At 47.1% G+C, this 21,286-nt stretch overlaps 1 protein-coding gene across 1 annotated transcript in view; it reads right to left on the bottom strand.

Annotated features, from left to right (window-relative positions):
* EXO1 (exonuclease 1) overlaps nucleotides 1-21,286 on the bottom strand; it is a 373,191-nt gene that overhangs the window by 8,350 nt on the left and 343,555 nt on the right. Inside the window, exon 12 of the mRNA XM_069608142.1 lies at nucleotides 20,947-21,039. Within this exon, the coding sequence (XP_069464243.1) occupies nucleotides 20,947-21,039 (93 nt within the window). The remainder of the gene's footprint in view (nucleotides 1-20,946; nucleotides 21,040-21,286) is intronic.

Genomic DNA, 21,286 nt, shown 5'->3' with positions numbered 1-21,286 from the left:
ATGGATACAATTACTTTACAAGAGAGCTTCTATTTACATAAATTCATAAAGTGTAACCTAGGCCCAAAAAAGAAAGGACACTAGGGCAATACATGCTGAACGTGATATGAGGGGCTGGTAAAGGACAATCGATGGAGGTAACCGGGAGGCTTGTAAGAGTTTCCTGAATCTAAGATTTTGATCATGGCAAAACGTGGAAGAGAGTTCCACAAAACAGCCATTTGTTTGGTGAAGGATCAATGTCTCAAAGGAGGGAATTTGAAAAAAGTGATGTTGAAGATTGTAAAGAGCTTCAGAGAACATTTTATCATGCGTTTTTTCTGAATGAAGGGTAAAGTCGTGTGTGCAGACACATGGCAAAAAGTGTAGGATAGAATCTATGCACAGTGACTCATGGATCCGGAACTGATATATACAAAGCAAAGTGATTCTCACTGCTTGTATGCTAATTATCGCAATTACCTGAAGCCAACGGTGATGGATCAAAGGTATATGTCCCTTCTCCACTAGGGGAAGCAACACCTTTTGATGCTAGGGAGGTGAGCCTGCTCCACAAGATCATCCATAAGGGTATGGGCAAGAGGGGCCTCAGTTGGAGGGACTCATTTTCGGATAAGGAACTCCCTAAGCCCAATACACTGTCTATATGGGTCTGCCAGCTGTAAAGACCAATCTGTCATCCTTATGTTGGAATGTTGACAATCTAGAAACAAAACAGCAAAACCGAAAAAAATGAAATGTCTCTTTAAATAGAGACATTCATATTACTGGGACGAGTGAATCTTACGAGGAGAGAAAGCAGGATATTCAGGGGAAGACAAACCCCCAAACCCCCCCCCCCCCCGACATGTTGACGCTTTGCAGAGGCGGAGCAACAAAGCTGTGGGACCCTCAACTTCAAGAGAAGCCCCGAGAGACACACCCGAAACCGGACGGATATAGCAACAGGAGAACTGTTGCCGGTACAGGAAGCTGCAACACGTACACGCTGGTGGTGTGACCACCGAGACAGCATGGTGGGCGAAGGGTCCAGTCAACGACGCCAAAACCCCATGTGTTGGGAAGGTCATTTGCTTCCTACCGGCCGCGTATGCAGACGGCCTCCGAGAACCCAAGTACCAGAGTGTGTGCTGGAACAAGAGCGATTCCGAGGCAGGCACCGAGAGCCACGAGGAACCAATTACCCGGGAATGTGCCAAGCCACGGGAGGGCCCCCCACAACAAAGAGCGAGACCGAGACATGAAAGAGAAGCCGAGAACCCAAAGTCGTGCCGAGCCACATGACGTTCAACTGCAAGTAAAAAGGTACCGGAGAGAACAGGAAAGGAGGGGAAAGGACTCTTGAAATGGTAACTTGGAAAGTCAAACAGTAAATGAACATTGGAGAAGTGGGGCAGACAGAGTCTGCCAAACAACGATGGTAGACAAATAGAAGAAAAGTGGAAAGAAATATCCTGGGAAGTAAGGGGGAAATCTCCAGAGGAGGAGACTTGAAGAACTAAGGCTATCAAGGGAACAGAGCGGTAAAAGAGATAATATAGTGTCAAGAAACCCAGAAAGGGGAACTATTCAGTTGAACAAGGGCAAACTGAATAGTGGAAAGATTGAACCACAATGATATAAGCAATATCTAAGTAAAAGCAAGAGAGCCAAGAGATATCCAAAGAAATACTATCTTAAAGCTGGTAAGAAGGAGAGCACAACACCCATAAGCATATGGGAAGAGCTACACAAACACATTTAGCAAATATCAAGAGACTAGCAGACGAAATAACTTTGGAAAATCTATATTCTAAAAAGTAAGACGTGTACATTAACTAAACAAAGAGATAAGGCGCCAATAGAAAGATGAAACCCCTTTGAAGGATGACTAGAAGAGAGATATTCTTTTGGCCTATATCTGAGTTATTCCCATTAGTGGTAGGGTCAGGTAGAGTTAGGTTTGGGACTGTGGTCTATTACTTTTGACTTCCTGACATTAGACAAGCACCGTTAGTTAACTTAGATAGGGTGATCACTCTAGTATTCGGGAGAAATAGGCCTTTATCATTTAATTTAATTAAAAACCATAGAAACATGTCCTCCTTATGTCCTAATCCTCCTTCCGACCGGCCACACAACATGACTATTTGACAACCTTCTTCATGTATTGTGAAACATAAGTGTTACACATTCTGGACATTTTATTAGTAGCTTCATCATACAATTTGATGTACATATAATAAACCACATATCACAACATATCAAACAAATGAATGCATAGAAGGTTTACCCACAAGTCCATAGTGTGTCTACAAAGTACTTAATCACACACAGCTGTTGACAAGACATTACAACACATTATACTATTAAATATACATAATGTGTGAAAAAAGAAAGTGGTTTGTCCACAAATCCATAGTGTGTCTACCAAGCACAAACACCTGTTTCAACATGTGGCAGGTGTGTGGATCATGAAGTTCCACTTGAACGCTTTGTCTGCTTTTGTCCAGCAAGATTAATCATTACAAATCTCCACCCTAACCTCATTTTGATCAGGGTTTCGGTTAGACTGACCACCAAATGGTCTGTAAAAAGAAGTACAATGTGCAACTATTATATACCCAACTGACATTGAATTCCTTCTGATTGAACCGTTCTCAAAGTGCTTGTAATGTCACAATCTTTAAAGTGTCACCACTCCCCATTGCTTAGACAATCTATTTTGTTAATCAAATTATCAACATTCCTATGGTAGACAAATAGAACATGGCATTAATGCCCGTACGCCACACATCTCAAAATACTTTTAAATTAATTAGTATTGTGCCTATCCATATTGTATTCAACCTGTCACTCAATGTATTAATATGTAGTGATCTGACATACAAGAATGATTTTCATGGTTAGTTATGGCAATCAAGTCCTCCTAATATGAAACCAAATAAAATATTGCACAGGACCACCATTGGAAATGAAGGATTAATCATATTACTTATGCCTGTATGGAATACGTTACTTACTTGTAACTCCTGTTTTCCAGCATTGGTAACTTTCATGGATTTACATGCTGTTCGACTACTCCCGGTCATCAGGCTGGAAATCCTTGGCAACATTAAAGCAGTTTATCTTTAGATTTGTAAACAGCTTGTCACTTTAGTGCTCTATTAGAGTCATGTTGAGTCATGTTGGTTTTAAAACCGCAGCGTTTTCCAACACAACCGTGTTGTGTCTCCCTGAATCTGCTTTTCCATTTGGGGCTCTCGGGCTCCCCGTGGGGTGCCCGAGAGCCCCAAATGGAAAAGAAGATTCAGGCAGACAACGTAGCATTTCCCATTTGGGGCTCTCGGGCTCCCCTTGGGGAGCCCGAGAGCCCCAAATGGGAAATCAGCTGCAGGTAGAAACACTACGCGGCATGTAAACATAACCGCGTGTGTTTCTGCCTGCTGTGGCTTTCACTTTGGGTCTCCGGTGCTCCTAGGAGCACCGGAGACCCAAAGTGATAGCCACAGCAGGCAGAAACACACGCGGTTGTGTTGGAAAACGCTGCGGTTTTTCGTTCCAAGTTTCTCAGGCTCCTCCGAGCCGGAGGAGCCTGAGAAACTTGGAATGAAAAACCGCAGCGTTTTCCAACACAATAACGTTGTATTTATGTTTGCGGTCGCTTCAAAAGCGACCGCAAACATAAATACAACGTTTTTAAAGCTGCAGTTTTATTTCTAAGTTTTCCGGGCTCCTCCAGCCCGGAAAACTTAGAAAAAAAAACGCAGCTAGTGCTTATTTTTTGTAAAAAAAATAAATAGCACTTACCGAGATTCAGCTGCAGCTTTCCTGCTCTGGTCTCCGGTCCGCGTCCTCCGAGTCCCGGCACTAATGAAGGGAAAGCCACCCAGCGGTAGACTTTGTTTACTACAGCTGGCTGGCTTTTCCTTCATTAGTGCCGCAAAAGCAAAAGCCAGCACAGGAGGGCCTCCATTTCACAAAATGGCGGCCCCCCTGTGCTTGCTTTTTCGAATTTTGAGCTTGAATAGCTCAACATTTTACATAGGAAGTTTTAAAACGGAGGATGCTAGTATTTTTTTTTTAATGTGGCCTATCTATTTTTGAAATAACATTTTTTACTAGGGTATCCCTTTAAGAGAGGACTGAAGCAATCACCAGGCGTGAAAGCTGCTGGACCTTGTTCAGAATGGTATTCACCCTCTCCTCTGAAGGCGTGGCAAAACACACGCAAATTATGAGGCGTGAGCCCAAGAACAGTGAGTTCTGAGCAGGATTTAAGCAAGACTTTGAGAAGTTCAATGAGAACCCCAGTGATGTTAGGCATGGGATCGTATCCTTTGTGTGTTGCGTCGCTAGTGGAAGCGATGGGGCACGCACCAAACAGTAGTCCAGATACAGGTAACCGTGAAGGCCCAAACGCTGGAGGTGGGCCACTACTGGAGCTAGGCATTTGGTGAACACCCTGGGTGCTAACTTTAGATTGAAGGGCAGGGCCTTGAATTGTTAATGATTTCCAGAGACCGTGAATCGAAGAAAATGCCTGTGCCGCAGATGAATTGGAATTAGGGAAGGACGCATCCTCTAGGCATAGAAATGAGAGGAAATTCCCTTTTTTCAGCTATCCAAGTTGTGCTGAAACATCACCATGCGAAAGGTTTGAGACTTGCAGAATTTGTTGAGTCTTCTGATGTGTAGCATGAGTCTATAACTTCCTGACTTTTTCTTCACCAGAAAGTATCTTGAGTATACTCTGGTGCCTGTAGGGGAGGAGTGGTCCAAAAGACCCCCCCCTTGCCTACATCTCCACCCCGGGTGAGGGCCATGGCTCATCGGGCGTTCCCTCCTACCACCAGGGCCCAGGTGGTGGATGGCTCACCTGCTGAAGACATTGCCCGCACGTATTAAATTTAGCTAGGCCTCAGAAACCATTTTCTGTCTGCTAAAGATGGTGTGAGCTCAGCGCGCTGCAGCGCGGCCCCCACCTTCAGATAGTTTCATTCCTCCCTGTCTCCGCAGCACCATGGTAGATCCGCTGCAAGCCCGTTCCCACGAACAAGACGGGCATGATCTAGCGTAAAACATTAACATTGTAACAGTTCACCTTCCGCAGTGTATCGCTGCTCCCACAATGACCCGGTCAGCAAGGCCTGGGCGATGGGAAGATCTGTAGAATGGTCATCTGCTGAAAGCGGACAGGTACCCAAATATGAATGTAAGAAACCACCTTTAACACATGTATCCTCTCCATGCAACCACTCTTACTAAAGAAATCTGTGAAATGGTGTAATTATCGTACATGACACCAGCAGTGAAGGACCCACTCCCCTGCAGGGGTGTGCAAATGTGAGAAGCATTCCCGGGGGATTATTCTTCATAAGTATCACTGAAAGCCCCACGCCCCGCGGTCCCGCACCACAACTGAACTGATGCTGCTAGAGTACACAAGAAAACAAATGTAACCATAACCATTACACATGTGAAGAGTGTGCGAGAATGCACTCGTCACACGTGTATGTCTAGGCCCCTCATGTGCCACCTCCGCCACGTACAGTGGCGGGTTACTTTCTATGTACTCCACCAACCCTAAAACTACCTCACTCACTGCAAATGTATATGCATATAACTAAATACTGTAGTTGTTAAAACATAGTGTATGAATAAGGTGCTCAGACTGGGTATAATCGAAACACATCCAGCAAAGTTTAAATGCATGTTTCAAAATGATTTGAAAAAGTATTATAGAGTGTTCAAATGTTTGTGATGTTTTTACCTAAAATCGGCAACACACGAGGGAGATACCTTTGTGAAATGCATGCAAGGCCGTTCCCCCTCCCACCCTGCGAAGGCTACCAAGACATGAGAGCAGAGGCCCGCGCCATGCGCTACCCCGCCTCCCCCAACCAGACTGGAGCCTCTTCAAAGATTTGTAGCCCCCTCTGCAGCACCCAAGGCCACGGCCCGCCACCTGCACTATTTACAGCACAGCAGTAAACCTCTGCCTGAACACACACTTCTAACGGCGCCCCCTCGTAAACCCCATAGCCCACCGGATCATCTTAGACTTATGGCCCTGTGCAATCAGGACACCCAACACTTTGACAACACACAGCGGAACATCCATAACAACTTCTAACAAGGCAGAAAGACCTGTACCGCCCGTCCCAGGCCCCGAAGCTTAGCCCCTCAACCTATAGCCCTGGTCAACAGGACACTGGTAACCATGTCCTGACGTATTACCTCCAGACCCCTCACAAGGTACATTCCTCCTGTGTTGCATTAACCTGTAGAATAACCTATTGGAAGATTTACTAAAGAAGATAATATTGCAATGACTGAATGACTGCGGTGTGCATGGCCCAGGGCAAATAAGTCAGGAAAGGACATTCATCTCTGACACTGGCCACGATGGCACAACAACACCGCCCGGATGAACCCAGCCAACTTGCCAGGCCCAGCCCAACCCGCGAGGCTGACCAGTGACGTCTTCCAGCCAAAGCCAACCACATCGCAGCAGCACCTATAGTTAGTCGTCGCCACCCAATCCCATTGAACTTGTGCCCCCTATAGTGTGTAGGTTCTTATGACGTTTTTTGTAAATATATACGCCTGTCTTTGCTATTGTCAGACAGAGCGCTCTCGGAGTTTTGCAGAGTTCTTTGCATGCCCTATTCTAATCGATAAACTCCCATTTAAGCTCACCCGCACTCTGTCCTGGCTTTATTCCCGATTTGGGAGAGTCCTTTATTGTCTCTCATTGCGGGGAGGATCGTGCTGGTTGGGGACGCATGCTTTCAGTGGTGACCCCGAAAGCCTGATCATTATTATTATTATTTTTCCCCGACCTAACATTACCGTCCCCTTTTGGCACGAGAATCTCCGGTCGAAAAGGGATACGCACGGTGAGCCGGCTCCGGGAGGCTGCCCGCCAACGGCGACCGGTACACTAAGAAGTGCGCACTCAATAGAGAAAGGGTACGGGATCCCGGTTGAAAAATCCCCTTTGAGTACCGCTCGCCGGAGCCGGGGCTGACTGTTGAGCTGACGGCGACACTGCCTGGACGGACCCAGTTTCGGAGACTATCGGTTCAAGACAGGCACGTGAGTATTGAGTGCGAGCGATTGTAAAGGGAGCGGGGAAAGAAGTGTAGGACAGGTAACGAAGAGGGGGTACGTAGATCTACTAAGGATCATCGTAAAATTTCCTTGCTTTTTCTTTGCATATGGCCATTAGGATTACGAGGTGAATAAGAGATAAAAGTGACGGGAACCTAGCTCCGAAAGGGGGTGGAAGGCGGCGCCGCATAGTGCTATATTGACTAGTACTGGGAATATATGAGGAAGTGGAATATAAGATAAAAGTGTTCAGCAAAAGGGGGCACTGAGAATATATTAGTGACCGCTATTACTTCTTTCTTTTCTCTTCTTTAGGGGTAGGGGGAGAATAAAAAGTGAGATTAGCACAAACTTAGGGGGAAAGTAAGAGAAAAAGAGTCCTACTAGAAGGGGGGAGAGCAGGCTAATATATATATATATATACACGCATCCATATATTCAAATGAGACGGACAGGGACAGCCGGCTAGGGAGGAAAGGGAGGGCAGCTTGAATGGTGAATTGAGTGGTACCAAGAGGTGTGTGCACCTCGCATGTGTTAGAAGACAATTTGATGTTGTGAATGTGTAAAACGGTTATACATGTATAGTAGTTAAATGGTCATGGTAAGTGTGACCGGATAAAACTTTTTGAAGACAACGTTGATACAGTGAAGTGAGTGGGTACCTTTTTGATTTCCGGGTTGATATTGTCAAAATAAATGATGGGTTGCTCTTGTATGTGCCCCCAAAGAGAATATAGTAGAAACTGTGTACAGCCAGTTTTGTATTGTGCAGGCAGGGGGGGGGGGGGAGAGCCCAAAGGAGCCCATATTGAATGTGAAGTAGAAAACGAAAAATAATATTGATAATACATTTACATTGTAGTTGCAGACACACAGAGACACACAAGCACTAGGAGGGCGCAGAGATGGGGGCTGAAACACCCCTATCACATATTTGTAAGAATCTCCCAGGGTACGCGGAGCGGATTAAGAAATATCACGACCAATGGATAACCGAGTTGAAGGGAGAGGGGTTACCCCAGATATGGCCCGAGGGAGGGTCATTTGATAAGTGTTCTGGATATGGTGGCCACATGCACTTGTTTGAAGTACAAGGGGAAGCAGTTGCAAAATAGGAGGGAAGTATTAGATCTTTGGAGGTTATTTGAAGAGATACCACCGCCTAAAACACCAGCATTAAATCCTGATCTCCCATCCACCACAGACAATCCACTAATGATACAGAAAGATGTCAAAGAATTGTCAAGTGTAGCGCCACCAGTAGAGGTAATAAGTTTGTACCCGATATTAAACAAGCCTGTGCCCGCAGAAGGATACAGTGACCCCACATATGTGCCTCCCCCGACAACTACTACACCCCACCGGCCCACGGCACCCCCACCATATGAAAGTACGAGAGAGCGAGGCCAGGCGAGTACACAAAGGGTGGACATAGAGAAACTCACAGATGATTTACAGTCAAGACTCTCAATAGCAAAAGATGAGCTCTCGAGGATAAAAGACATGTGTGGACAAACAGCACTTAATACGGCTAGATCAGGGCGCACGTCTAGAGCGCCAGGTGAGAATAGAAAGCCTGAAGAGGGGTGGAAAAAAGGCGAGATACTGTTCAGAATTGAAGAAGAACCGACACGAATAATTGAAATAGGGACACGAGAGGGAGATACTGACAATGAAGAAAGGCCTATGGGGGACAGAGAGGAATTGCTATGTGACATAAGGGACGAGTTAGAAGAAAGCGACAAGTTGAGCATGGCAATGGGAGGGGGAAGCGAAGGGGGGGATGGTACGTGTTCAATGAGAACACTGGATGATGAGTGGACGGGGCGATTAAGGAACAGAGTGGGGAAAATGGCATCACTGGGAACCTCAGCAGCAAGAACGGGTGTAGAGGCAACGACAAAAGGAAGGCTACAGCTCCCATTGATACATAGGGGAGGAGGGAGGCCTAACTACATCCCATGGGCTCAGATGGATAAAGCCAATTTATTAAAGCTATTGCCCCCGTTATCAGGAGGGGCAAGTAAGTGGATATACGCCTTTGAGAAACACACTGCCGGGGTACCCCTAGCTATAGGAGATGTGAAGAGTTTGCTCGTATCAGCAGTGGGCGATCAGGCTGAAAGAGTATGGGTTAAAGCCGGTTTCCCGGGAGTAACATTAGACTGTGACCGCCATGATGGGGCCTCCTTTAACACAGTGCGTGCCAGGGTGTGGGATGCCTTACGCGAAACATTCCCAGATACACCGGACTTACAGTCAGTGATGCAGTGTACAATGAATGACGGGGAGGAGGCTATGGATTACATTTTTCGGGTCCAAGAGATGTGGAGAGCAGAAACGGGCACGCCCTGGTATCAATCGACATCTTTATTTTACTTCATTATAAAAAGAGGGCTCCCCAAAGAAGTGCAAAAGGCGCTCGACAAGATAGCAGGTATTGAAGCAAAGGGATGGCCAGAGATTCAGAGCATAATAGTACACCATTGTAAACGAATCAAGGAGAGGGAGAAGGAGGTGGCGCAGAAAAGATTGGCAGACGAGGCGAAGTTAGTACAGATAAAGTTGGTGAAGGTTGCAGCAGCAGTAGCCGCGCTCCCACACAGCAGGGAGGGAGACGATGAGGAGGAGGGGCTGATAGCACTACAAGGAAGGGTGGCAACTAATTGGGCGGGAATAGGACAGCGGCAGTGGAATGAGCAGGAGCAAGGCGGAGGTCCGCAGTGGCAAGAGTGGACCCCTCGAGGGGGACGAGGTGGGTACAGGGGCCGAAGAGGAGGTGGATCAGGGTATGGGGGAATGGGAGGAAATGGGTGGCAAGGTCCTAGAGGAGCGCAAGGAAGTTGCTGGAACTGCGGGAGATGGGGGCATTACTCTAGAGAGTGCAGAAACAGACCCAACAACGGGTTCCAAGAGGTAGAACAATATGGCCATCCCCACCCGGGAAGCCCATATGGTCTCCCAATGGGACAACAGCAACTAAGAAACCAAGGACAAGGTAATGCTGGCCAGCAACAGGGACCCCAGTATAGAACACAGAACCACCCACAAAACAATGACAGTATGCAATACACGCCAGGTAACCCTTTCGCGACAACAGCAAACGGGGCCCCTGCACCAGCACCTTACAACGGCATGTCAGTGGTGTCAGGAAGTGTCTTTAATGAGGGGGGGGGGGCGATGAGACACCCCGCATAGGACAGCCCACAGAGAACACTTGCGTGTCCAGTTCTATCTACCACCTACAATGCAGCAGAGGAACCATTGGTAGGGGCGCAGATAGGAGACAAGCAGTTCATATTCATGGTTGATTCGGGAGCGGAGAAATCATGTATCAGAGAGGGCCGGTTCCCGTTATCTAACCGGAAGTTAGAGACGCAGGGGTTCTCTGGGGCTGTAATTGAAGTTCCTTACACCGAAACTTTGGACGTAACAGTGGGGGGTAAAACTGTGAAGGCACCCTTATTGTATTACGAACATTCCCCAATAAATTTGTTAGGGAGGGATCTCCTGAGTAAACTTAACATGACTATATCATTTACCGAGAGGGGAATAGTGTGTTGTACACCCGGGATATGCCCCTTGCGTGCGATGTTGGTAGTGCAAGCCTACACAACCACACAGGAAATACGAGGGCTGCCACAAAATGAGGAAATGTTTATTGAAGGGCTAAAGACTTTGGCCCTCATAATCCCAGAGCTAAGAAGAATGGACTGGAGGATTCCAGCGGAGTTCCTCTTCCGCCCCATAGTGTGTCCCAACGCAGCACCAGGATCAGTGGTATCATTGGACTTGCACGCTGTACAGGTATCAGCGAAAAGGATTGCTGTGATTGGAGTGGACAGGGAAGGATGCGAGTGGCGCACAGTGCTGTGTACAAACGCCAACATCGCCCTACGAGAATTAACAGATGAGGATCTCTTTTCAGACACAGAAGGGGATGGTGAGATAGTAATGGAAATAGCAATGCCCTGTGACATTTTGATTCAAGCCAGGGAAACCCCCATCCAATTGATGGCAGTGGTAGGAGCACCGCCGTCATTTTTTGATGACGACATGAGGCTCGTACCAAACAATTTATGGACAACAGGCCCCCATGATGTAGGGCTGTTGCACGGAGTACAACCTGTGGTAATAAAACTTAAGCAAGGAGCAATTTTACCCCGAGTTAAACAGTATCCATTGTCCCGTGAAGCTGAAGAAGGGATAAAAGAAACAATAAATGCACTACTAGCACAAGGGATAATAGTGCCTTCAAACTCCCCATGTAACACATGTATTTATCCAATCAAAAAAGCAAAAGGAGGGTCTTGGAGGATGATACAGGACTTACGCCCCCTCAATGATGTAATTCAGAAGGAGTTCCCTCTAGTCCCGAACCCTGCATCAATACTATGCAGCATCCCAAAAGTGGCATCACATTTCACAGTAGTGGACTTGAAAAACGCATTTTTCTCAATACCCCTGGCTGAAGAGAGTAGATACCTCACAGCATTCACACTGGGGGGTTAAAGATATGAACACTGCAGACTACCACAGGGATACTGTGAGAGCCTGAGTATATTCAACCGCATATTGCATGAAGACTTGGGAAACCTATCAGTTGAGAGTACGATTATTCAGTACGTAGACGATTTATTAGTGTGTGCACATGACGAGGCAACATGCAGAAAGGATTCCACAACGCTCCTGACCCTACTGGCAAACAAGGGGTACAAGGTAGTCAAGGAAAAATTACAGTACTGCCTGACAGAGGTCTTATACTTGGGACAGCTCACATCAAAAGATGGAAAAAGAATAATTCCCGACAGGGCAGAAGCAATAAGATCAGTAGGAGAACCCACAACAGTGAAAGGCGTGCAGAAATTCTTGGGGATGTGCAAATATTGCCGAGCATGGATATTAGATTATGCAGCATACACGAGGCCCCTCCTACAAGCACTCAAGGAAGCACAACAGGAGAACAAAAAAATAGAATGGTCAGAAGAAATGAGCACATCATTCCAATCTTTAAAAGAGCTAATTTCAAGCGCTCCAGTGCTAGCAAACCCTGATTATGGATGCAAATTTTACCTATTTTCACACTGCAAGGGAACACTCATGACAGCTGTACTGACACAAAAGACGTCCCTAGGACACAAGCCATTGGCTTACTATAGTGGTACTTTGGATGCCGTGATGCAAGGCCATTTCGCGTGCGAGCAATCACTCGCTGCAGCCGCATTCGCGATTGAGAAAAGTGCCACAATAGTAATGGGTTGCCCTGTGACATTGTTTGTGGAACATTCATTATTTGCAATACTTGAGAGGTCAAAGAGCACACTGACAACACAGCGGGCGACAGCCTACGAGATTATATTGTCTAGCGCCAATATCCATGTGGTGAGATGCAAGACAGTGAACCCCGCCACATTCATTACAGAAGCGTGCACACTAGAGGACATGCAGAACCACGATTGCGCAACCTACACAGGAGAAAGAGGGGAGGACACAGTGGTGTGTGAGAACGCTCTAAGCGAAGGGGAAGTGTACTTTGTGGACGGGTCTGCATCAATTGACGTGGACACGGGAGAAAAACACGTTGGCATGGCAGTATTGAGGTTAGAAGACGGTGAGTATGAAACACTAGTACAATACCGCCTCCCATCACATTACTCCGCACAAGCAGCAGAACTGATTGCGCTCATAGAAGCACTACATGTAGCAAAGGGTTGTGCAGTGACAATATATACAGACTCAGCTTACATGACGACGACAGTACATGGAGGTCTAGCGAGATGGGGGCGGAGGGGATTTCGACGGGCAGACGGAACACCAGTACAGCATGCGGAATTGTTGAAAGAGTTAATTGAGGCCCTACAAAACCCTACTGCCGTAGCAATAGTAAAGTGCCAAGCACATACATCCAACACAGACGTTGTGTCTTTGGGGAACGCGGCAGCGGACGCTGCCGCCAAGGAGGCTTCCTATTTTCAGAAATATGACGCAGGTGAGTACATGCTTCAGCATAAGAGAAACGAAGAGCCCCCAGAAGGGTACAATATGATGCCCATATCACAAATACTAGAATTGCAGGAAGGCGCTAGCGCAGACGAAAAATTGATGTGGACTAAACGAGGGTGCAGCAGGTCGGGAACAGACTTGCTATGGCGGCAAAACAACTCAGGGAAAGTGGTGATGCCCATCCAGTTACTAGAAATTGCGTTTCAACAACTACACTTCCCCGCACATAATACCAAACAGCACATTGCAGCAGAAATACAGGAAGAATGGTTCGTGCCCTGTCTCCAGGAGCACGTATCTCAATTAGCAATGGAATGCACAACATGTCAGATCTACAATTCAGGAATGACACTACGCACACTCCGGGGAACAATTCCTAAACCCACTGGCCCATTCAGAGAACTGCATATAGTACGCAGACATGGGGGAAAGGTGTAATGGCGCACGGTACATGATCGTGGTTGTGTGCCCATTCTCAAGGTGGGTGGAAGCTGGACCATGTGCACGGCCTGATGCCAAAAGCGCCGCCAAGTTCCTAGTGAGGGAAATATTCCCGCGCTGGGGAATATGTGACGTGATTCGCTCAGACAATGGCACTCATTTTGTAAATGAACTTTTCAAGGAAGTAACTGCATTATTGGGAATAAAAGACAAATTGTGTTCGATTTATCATCCTCAAAGTAATGGCGTAGTGGAAAAGATGAACTCTGCTTTTCATTGGAAAAGAACTGGATCTACTGTCTGCCCCTTGCGCTATTTGAATTGAGAAATCAGCCAAGCAAAGATCACCATTTGTCCCCGCACGAAATCGTGACTGGGAGACGAATGCACACAGCACACTCCCCACTGCGCGAACACTCAGATGCACACAGAAGCGCCGCGATATTAGGAGAAGAATTCACGGACTATTTGAAAAAACTAACAAGGGCAGCGCGCGTAATATCAAGGCAGCTCTCCCCACCCTTCACTAGAGAGGAGGGAAACATAACAGGGTCTGTCACAGAACCTGAGCAGCAGCTACAGCTAATGCCAGGCGAACTAATCTATGTCAGGAGTTTTGTGCGTCGATGGAATGCACCACGGTTCCACGGCCCATACGAGGTAGTGTTCTGCACGCCCACAGCTGTAAAAGTGAAGGGCTTGCGGTACTGGATACACTTGACAGATGTGCGAAGAGCTTATAATAATGTGCAAGAGGAGGCAGATGAGGAGGCACAGACAACAGCAACCAATTTAACTGAACAAAATGTCTGAACATCGACTTGTGTGTGTGCGTCAGCAATGAACACGAATGGGAAAGTGACTGATGAAGTATTGTTGCATTCTCTGGTTTATTTGTTTTTTTTGTTGTGTTTTATCCTATTATGTGATTGATGAAATGATCAAATTATAACTTGTTAACACCCTTGTCTGTCAATTCCCCTCCCTACAACCCTACCCGCTTCCATTTCCCGTCAACATATAACGGCCCTAATGGTGCCAACAAAATGTTTACATGCATGCACTTAATGCACTTTTATATCTCAAACAGGAACTACCATGGCATCTAACAGGCAGCCTGCAACGGATAGAATTAGCAGAATGAGAGAATTATTAAATGAGAGATGTAGATATTCGTATGAGTGCGGATTATCTGTGTGCATTACGATGTTTTTTATGCTAATGTTTGGCCTGGTTACATATTGGTTTGTCGCGTTCATCTCTATCGAGATGAACGAGGGGGGAGGGATTAACAGCACTGGGATCAACAGCACCACTAGGACCAATGTAACTACAAGTGTCAATACGAGAGAAGGTGATTTTCTGGTATAGGATGGAACTAAACTTGTATGGGGTTATCACACCACACCAACCAATGCTGTCGTATCAGAAAAAAAAGAGCCACAGGGTGGAATGCAAAACAACACAGTGTCTCCACCAGTGATGTATAGGTATAATGCTCGCAGCTTAAATGACCGAAATCCGTCTGCAATATCGTGGTTGTATGATACCCCCACCAGTCAACCTGCCCCCGTCTTAAAAAACAACCTGCAAGATAAACTCAGGGACGAAAAGGAAAAGATGATAGCAGCACACGAGAGTTTATACGATGAATGGGCCACGGGGGGCGGGAATGAGAAAGGGGGGTCTATTTTATCCTTCGCCCAGGAAGTTGGGAAGTACATGAGGAACAAGAACAACAGACGAAAGAGGGAAGCAGGGAGGAGGAAGTATGATGAGTACTATGGGTTAGGTCTAGATAAGATGGAAGACCCACGACACCCCCACCAAACAAATAAGTGGTATGCAGATATGAATGCCACAGCTAAACAAACAACAAACGAGAGCTGTTATGTCTGCTCCCTCATCCCTCACGCTTCAGGTACACCCAAAGTATTATTACCCAAAGAGTTGCCAATTATAGATGCCCAATGTCTCCTTCATCTCGCGTTATGCAGGATTAAGAACACCTTCAAGGCACACGAAGTTACTTTTCAAATGCTGCAGAACGAGAAAACATGCTACCCGAAAACGGCAGGGGTAGTATGCTTGAAGGAACCATTTTTTGTAATACAAGGGACCCTTTTTTCTGATAACAAGTGGAAGGATGAAGAAGTAATGTGCAAAGCGGAAGCACTGAGAGGTGTGGCACCAAAGAAATTGCAGTGGATAGAAGAAACATGCACACCAGTATGGAAAGAACACATTTCAAAACTAACTTGGGTAACCGCCATCGAAAAACCCTTCAAACTACAGAGCGAAATAGACTATGAACTGTGTTTTAAAGGGGAGGGGAAGACCTCCATGGAAACAAACAAGAACTGTAACAAGACCCTCACCATCCCAGATCTGAGAAAAGGGACAGCGGCCCTTATGGACACGTACTGGGTATGCGGCAACCAGGCATACCTACACCTCCCCCCGTCGTGGAGTGGCAGCTGCTCAATGGCCACTCTACACTCAGCCCTAATGGTAATACCAGAAAGCCACATTGACGGGAACAACAAGACACCGGAACGCCGGCAACAGAGTGCAGCCCAGCCAACTGCGGAGTCACAAATGTACGTCCTATCTTCCGGAAGCAAGGGAGAAGTGCTCACCCGTAACAGACGTGCATCAAACTACATATCAAAGGAATCATCAGAACTATTGGCCAAGATCCCAGATAAATATCGATTATTCAGCTCAGCAGAAACATTCTTTGCCTCACTGGTCTCAAGTGTCCAAGCAAGAGCAAATGCAAAATGGCTCCAGATAACACGCTGGGAACTGATTCAGCTGGCGAACGACACTGAAGAAGGGTTTAACGTAATCAAAGTGGAACTAAGGGCTTTACGACTGATGACCATGCAAAACAGGTATGTCCTGGACCTGTTGACGGCAATGGATGGAGGTGTTTGCCGAAAAATTGGAAGTGCCTGCTGCACTTTCGTACCTTCCGAAGACGCAGAAAATGGCTCCCTGTCCCATGTGATCGAGGCAGTCCACAACCTAGGAGAAAAAATGAAAATGGAAGGTGGAGCAGAAGACAGTACATGGTTCGATAACATCTTCTCCTGGGTCCCCTCATGGCTTGGAACAACTGTGAAGTTTTTGATGCCAGCTGTGGTGTTCCTCCTTTTCATTTTTTGCCTGTGCCAGGTGGGTCTTCGAGTTTGTGCTAACGCAGTACCAAATGGTGCAATGATGATGGTGACAATGGGCAACACCCGTGGGACAATACAAAACATGCAGGAAGTACAGGTCCAAACAGGAACAGATGACACACCAAGTTATCAGCTAGTGCCTATCTATCACGACAAAGATATCATAGATAAAGCATGGCACACCACCATTAGAGAGCCCCGTGTATTAGAATGGTACCAGGAGGTGTGGGTAGACTTGGCGGGAGATGGCGGATGTATCTACCTGACTTGTACCCCAGATGAATATGCCAGAAGAGGGGAAAGCTTACGGGGGGTGTGCAGAGCATGGATGCCCATAAAAGGCACACCTGCATGGGACGAGGCAGTGATGGACGAAGTGGAGTGTAGAAGGTTGGAGGAGTTAAAGTATTTGTTACTTAAGTAACGAAAGGGGGGAAATGTAGGGGAGCAGTGGTCCAAAAGACCCCCCCCCCTTGCCTACATCTCCACCCCGGGTGAGGGCCATGGCTCATCGGGCGTTCCCTCCTACCACCAGGGCCCAGGTGGTGGATGGCTCACCTGCTGAAGACATTGCCCGCACGTATTAAATTTAGCTAGGCCTCAGAAACCATTTTCTGTCTGCTAAAGATGGTGTGAGCTCAGCGCGCTGCAGCGCGGCCCCCACCTTCAGATAGTTTCAGTCCTCCCTGTCTCCGCAGCACCATGGTAGATCCGCTGCAAGCCCGTTCCCACGAACAAGACGGGCATGATCTAGCGTAATACATTAACATCGTAACAGTTCACCTTCCGCAGTGTATCGCTGCTCCCACAATGACCCGGTCAGCAAGGCCTGGGCGATGGGAAGATCTGTAGAATGGTCATCTGCTGAAAGCGGACAGGTACCCAAATATGAATGTAAGAAACCACCTTTAACACATGTATCCTCTCCATACAACCACTCTTACTAAAGAAATCTGTGAAATGGTGTAATTATCGTACATGACACCAGCCGTGAAGGACCCACTCCCCTGCAGGGGTGTGCAAATGTGAGAAGCATTCCCGGGGGATTATTCTTCATAAGTATCACTGAAAGCCCCACGCCCCCGCACCACAACTGAACTGATGCTGCTAGAGTACACAAGAAAACGAATGTAACCATACCCATGACACATGTGAAGAGTGTGCGAGAATGCACTCGTCACACGTGTATGTCTAGGCCCCTCATGTGCCACCTCCGCCACGTACAGTGGCGGGTTACTTTCCATGTACTCCACCAACCCTATAACTACCTCACTCACTGCAAATGTATATGCATATAACTAAATACTGTAGTTGTTAAAACATAGTGTATGAATAAGGTGCTCAGACTGGGTATAATCGAAACACATCCAGCAAAGTTTAAATGCATGTTTCAAAATGATTTGAAAAAGTATTATAGAGTGTTCAAATGTTTGTGATGTTTTTACCTAAAATCGGCAACACACGAGGGAGATACCTTTGTGAAATGCATGCAAGGCCGTTCCCCCTCCCACCCTGCGAAGGCTGCCAAGACATGAGAGCAGAGGCCCGCGCTGCGCTACCCCGCCTCCCCCAACCAGACTGGAGCCGCTTCAAAGATTTGTAGCCCCCTCTGCAGCACCCAAGGCCACGGCCCGCCACCTGCACTATTTACAGCACAGCAGTAAACCTCTGCCTGAACACACACTTCTAACGGCGCCCCCTCGTAAACCCCATAGCCCACCGGATCATCTTAGACTTATGGCCCTGTGCAATCAGGACACCCAACACTTTGACAACACACAGCGGAACATCCATAACAACTTCTAACAAGGCAGAAAGACCTGTACCGCCCGTCCCATGCCCCGAAGCTTAGCCCCTCGACCTATAGCCCCGGTCAACAGGACACTGGTAACCATGTCCTGACGTATTACCTCCAGACCCCTCACAAGGTACATTCCTCCTGTGTTGCATTAACCTGTAGAATAACCTATTGGAAGATTTACTAAAGAAGATAATATTGCAATGACTGAATGACTGCGGTGTGCATGGCCCAGGGCAAATAAGTCAGGAAAGGACATTCATCTCTGACACTGGCCACGATGGCACAACAACACCGCCCGGATGAACCCAGCCAACTTGCCAGGCCCAGCCCAACCTTCGAGGCTGACCAGTGAAGTCTTCCAGCCAAAGCCAACCACATCGCAGCAGCACCTATAGTTAGTCGTCGCCACCCAATCCCATTGAACTTGTGCTCCCTATAGTGTGTAGGTTCTTATGACGTTTTTTGTAAATATATACGCCTGTCTGCTATTGTCAGACAGAGCGCTCTCGGAGTTTTGCAGAGTTCTTTGCATGCCCTATTCTAATCGATAAACTCCCATTTAAGCTCACCCGCACTCTGTCCTGGCTTTATTCCCGATTTGGGAGAGTCCTTTATTGTCTCTCATTGCGGGGAGGATCGTGCTGGTTGGGGACGCATGCTTTCATGCCCCGCAGGAGCGCTGGTACAACCTAGATTGTACCTTTTTGTAGGAGGGAATGTACCTCTTAGAGTAGCAGGGATAGGTGTTTCTTCACCTTTGGGACGGGAGGAATGGAGGAGAGGGCCCCACGAACTCCAGGGTATGGCCTGTTGTATGATGGATAATACCCATTTGTCAGTGGTGATGGATGTCCACTGTGCGACAAAGTTTGCAAGCCGCCGCCTCCCCCCGCCTGGGGTGTTGACGTGGGGGATGGTGCTTACCAGGGCCTGGTCAGGCCTGCTTCGGCACTCTGCTTCTGGAGGAAACGTTGCGTCTTCGCTGGTTTCCTCAATATGAATGTGATCTTCCATTGTAACCCCTCTTGGGTGGTGCGGGAAGTCTGAGGACAAAAGGAGGAACTAGAATCCCTCAAAGTCCTTGAAAACCTTGATTTTCCAGAGCAAAACAACAGCAATGATCTGACGCCGCTTCTCCTCATGCAGCAGACTCAGTGCCTCAGACCACTGATCATCAGGAAGAAAATCAAAGATTGATCCCAGCTTGAACTAGAGATCCCGGACCTTGTACTTCTTCTCGAAGCAATGTTTCTTGGGTGAGTGGAGACCAGATTCCTCATAACTAGAAGGCCGTCCTCCCAAATATCTTCCTGCACTGAAATGACTACCACTGACTTTCTGGCAATTTCCTGCCTATGATAAAGGAATCCCTCCCTTTTCTGCTCCTCTGGGTGAAGATCATGTAGCTTTGCTGCTTGTGACATGAGAGCACGAAAGGAGCCAATCGTCTGGCGGTGAATTTCTTGGAGGTAGATCTGCTGGCTCACCGTCACCTTGCACCAGATCCTCCAACTCGTCCGTAGAGGGAGTGCATGGAGAAGCATCCGTCGGGTAGTCGTCCGAGTGTGACTGGTGGCAAAAGTGGGGCACCTGGGGGTTGGGTCGGGATGGTGGCAAAGAGACCAAACCTGCGTTTGTAGGAAAAACAGGCTTTGCAGGAGAAGGCAACAGTGGAGCCGGGAGCCATTGCTAGAGCTCTGAAACAAGTGTCTGTAGAGTGGACAAGATGTCCATAGACATGTCCCTCGAGCCTGGAGGCGCAGGAGCCTGGTGAGGCCTGGAAGGTATATCAACTAGGACAGGAGTAACTGGAGAATGTTGAGCAGGGCCTTGGTTAGGAGGACCAGCAATGGCATAATAGCTGAAGGCGGCACAGTCCCTTCGTCATCAATAAATATATGACAGAGCTCAGATCAATGGTATTCGGAAAATAATTTGGGATATAGATGATATAGTGCAGAGGAAAAGTATATGCTTTGGGTTTGCTGACAGTTTGAGCAGGATTCCTACATTTGTTTGTGTGTGTGCATACTATGTCGAGCGGGAGGGATTTGCACAAGTAGCCATCCTGGGATGGGAAAGACTTTTCTATAGTTAACAGGAATGGGGCTGAGCCACAAGAGTGAATGTTTTACCAAGTTCTATTACTTTTTGACTGGATACCAACGTAGCTTTTCCTCTTTGCATGCTACAATTTCAGTTGTGCACGTTTACCGTTTTGAAGCAATATGGGAGGAGCATAAATGAAGTGCAAACATTCCATGTGCCAATTCTACCTGAAAGGCCAGGTGGATTGGTTGCAAGTTTGGGATTGTTCTGTGGGAGTAACAATGGAACAAATACTATGTCTGAACGAAAGCTTATAACCATAATAGGCTGTTAAAGCAGGTTAGTAATGTTCGATCAATGCAGGCATACCTTGCTTCTGGCAGTAGTTTTAATTCCTTCTGTGACTTTGGTGTTCGAATATGGGGAGCTCATCACACTGGTAGTATGGTTATCGCTGGATTCCTTCAAAGAAAAATACATATGGTAAATTAAACCGTGGATGAAAAGAGTACAAATATTGTCATGCAAAGCAATCACCATACTCCCCAGCACACCAAACTGTCCGAAATGAGACATGTGAGAAGGCTGCCCAAGCAACACAAGGAAAAATGTGATTTTGGCCTTCCCCCACGGTTTTGACCGCTCTAGCAATTACTTTGCACTTAGTTACTGCCAGAACCTACCTTTGTCCCTGTCAGGAGTCCTCCGT

This window comes from Ambystoma mexicanum, chromosome 4q (genome assembly GCF_040938575.1).
Source record: "Ambystoma mexicanum isolate Mex_15411 chromosome 4q, UKY_AmexF1_1, whole genome shotgun sequence".
Lineage (NCBI taxonomy): Eukaryota > Metazoa > Chordata > Amphibia > Caudata > Ambystomatidae > Ambystoma > Ambystoma mexicanum.
This window is presented reverse-complemented; position numbering and strand designations above follow the sequence as displayed.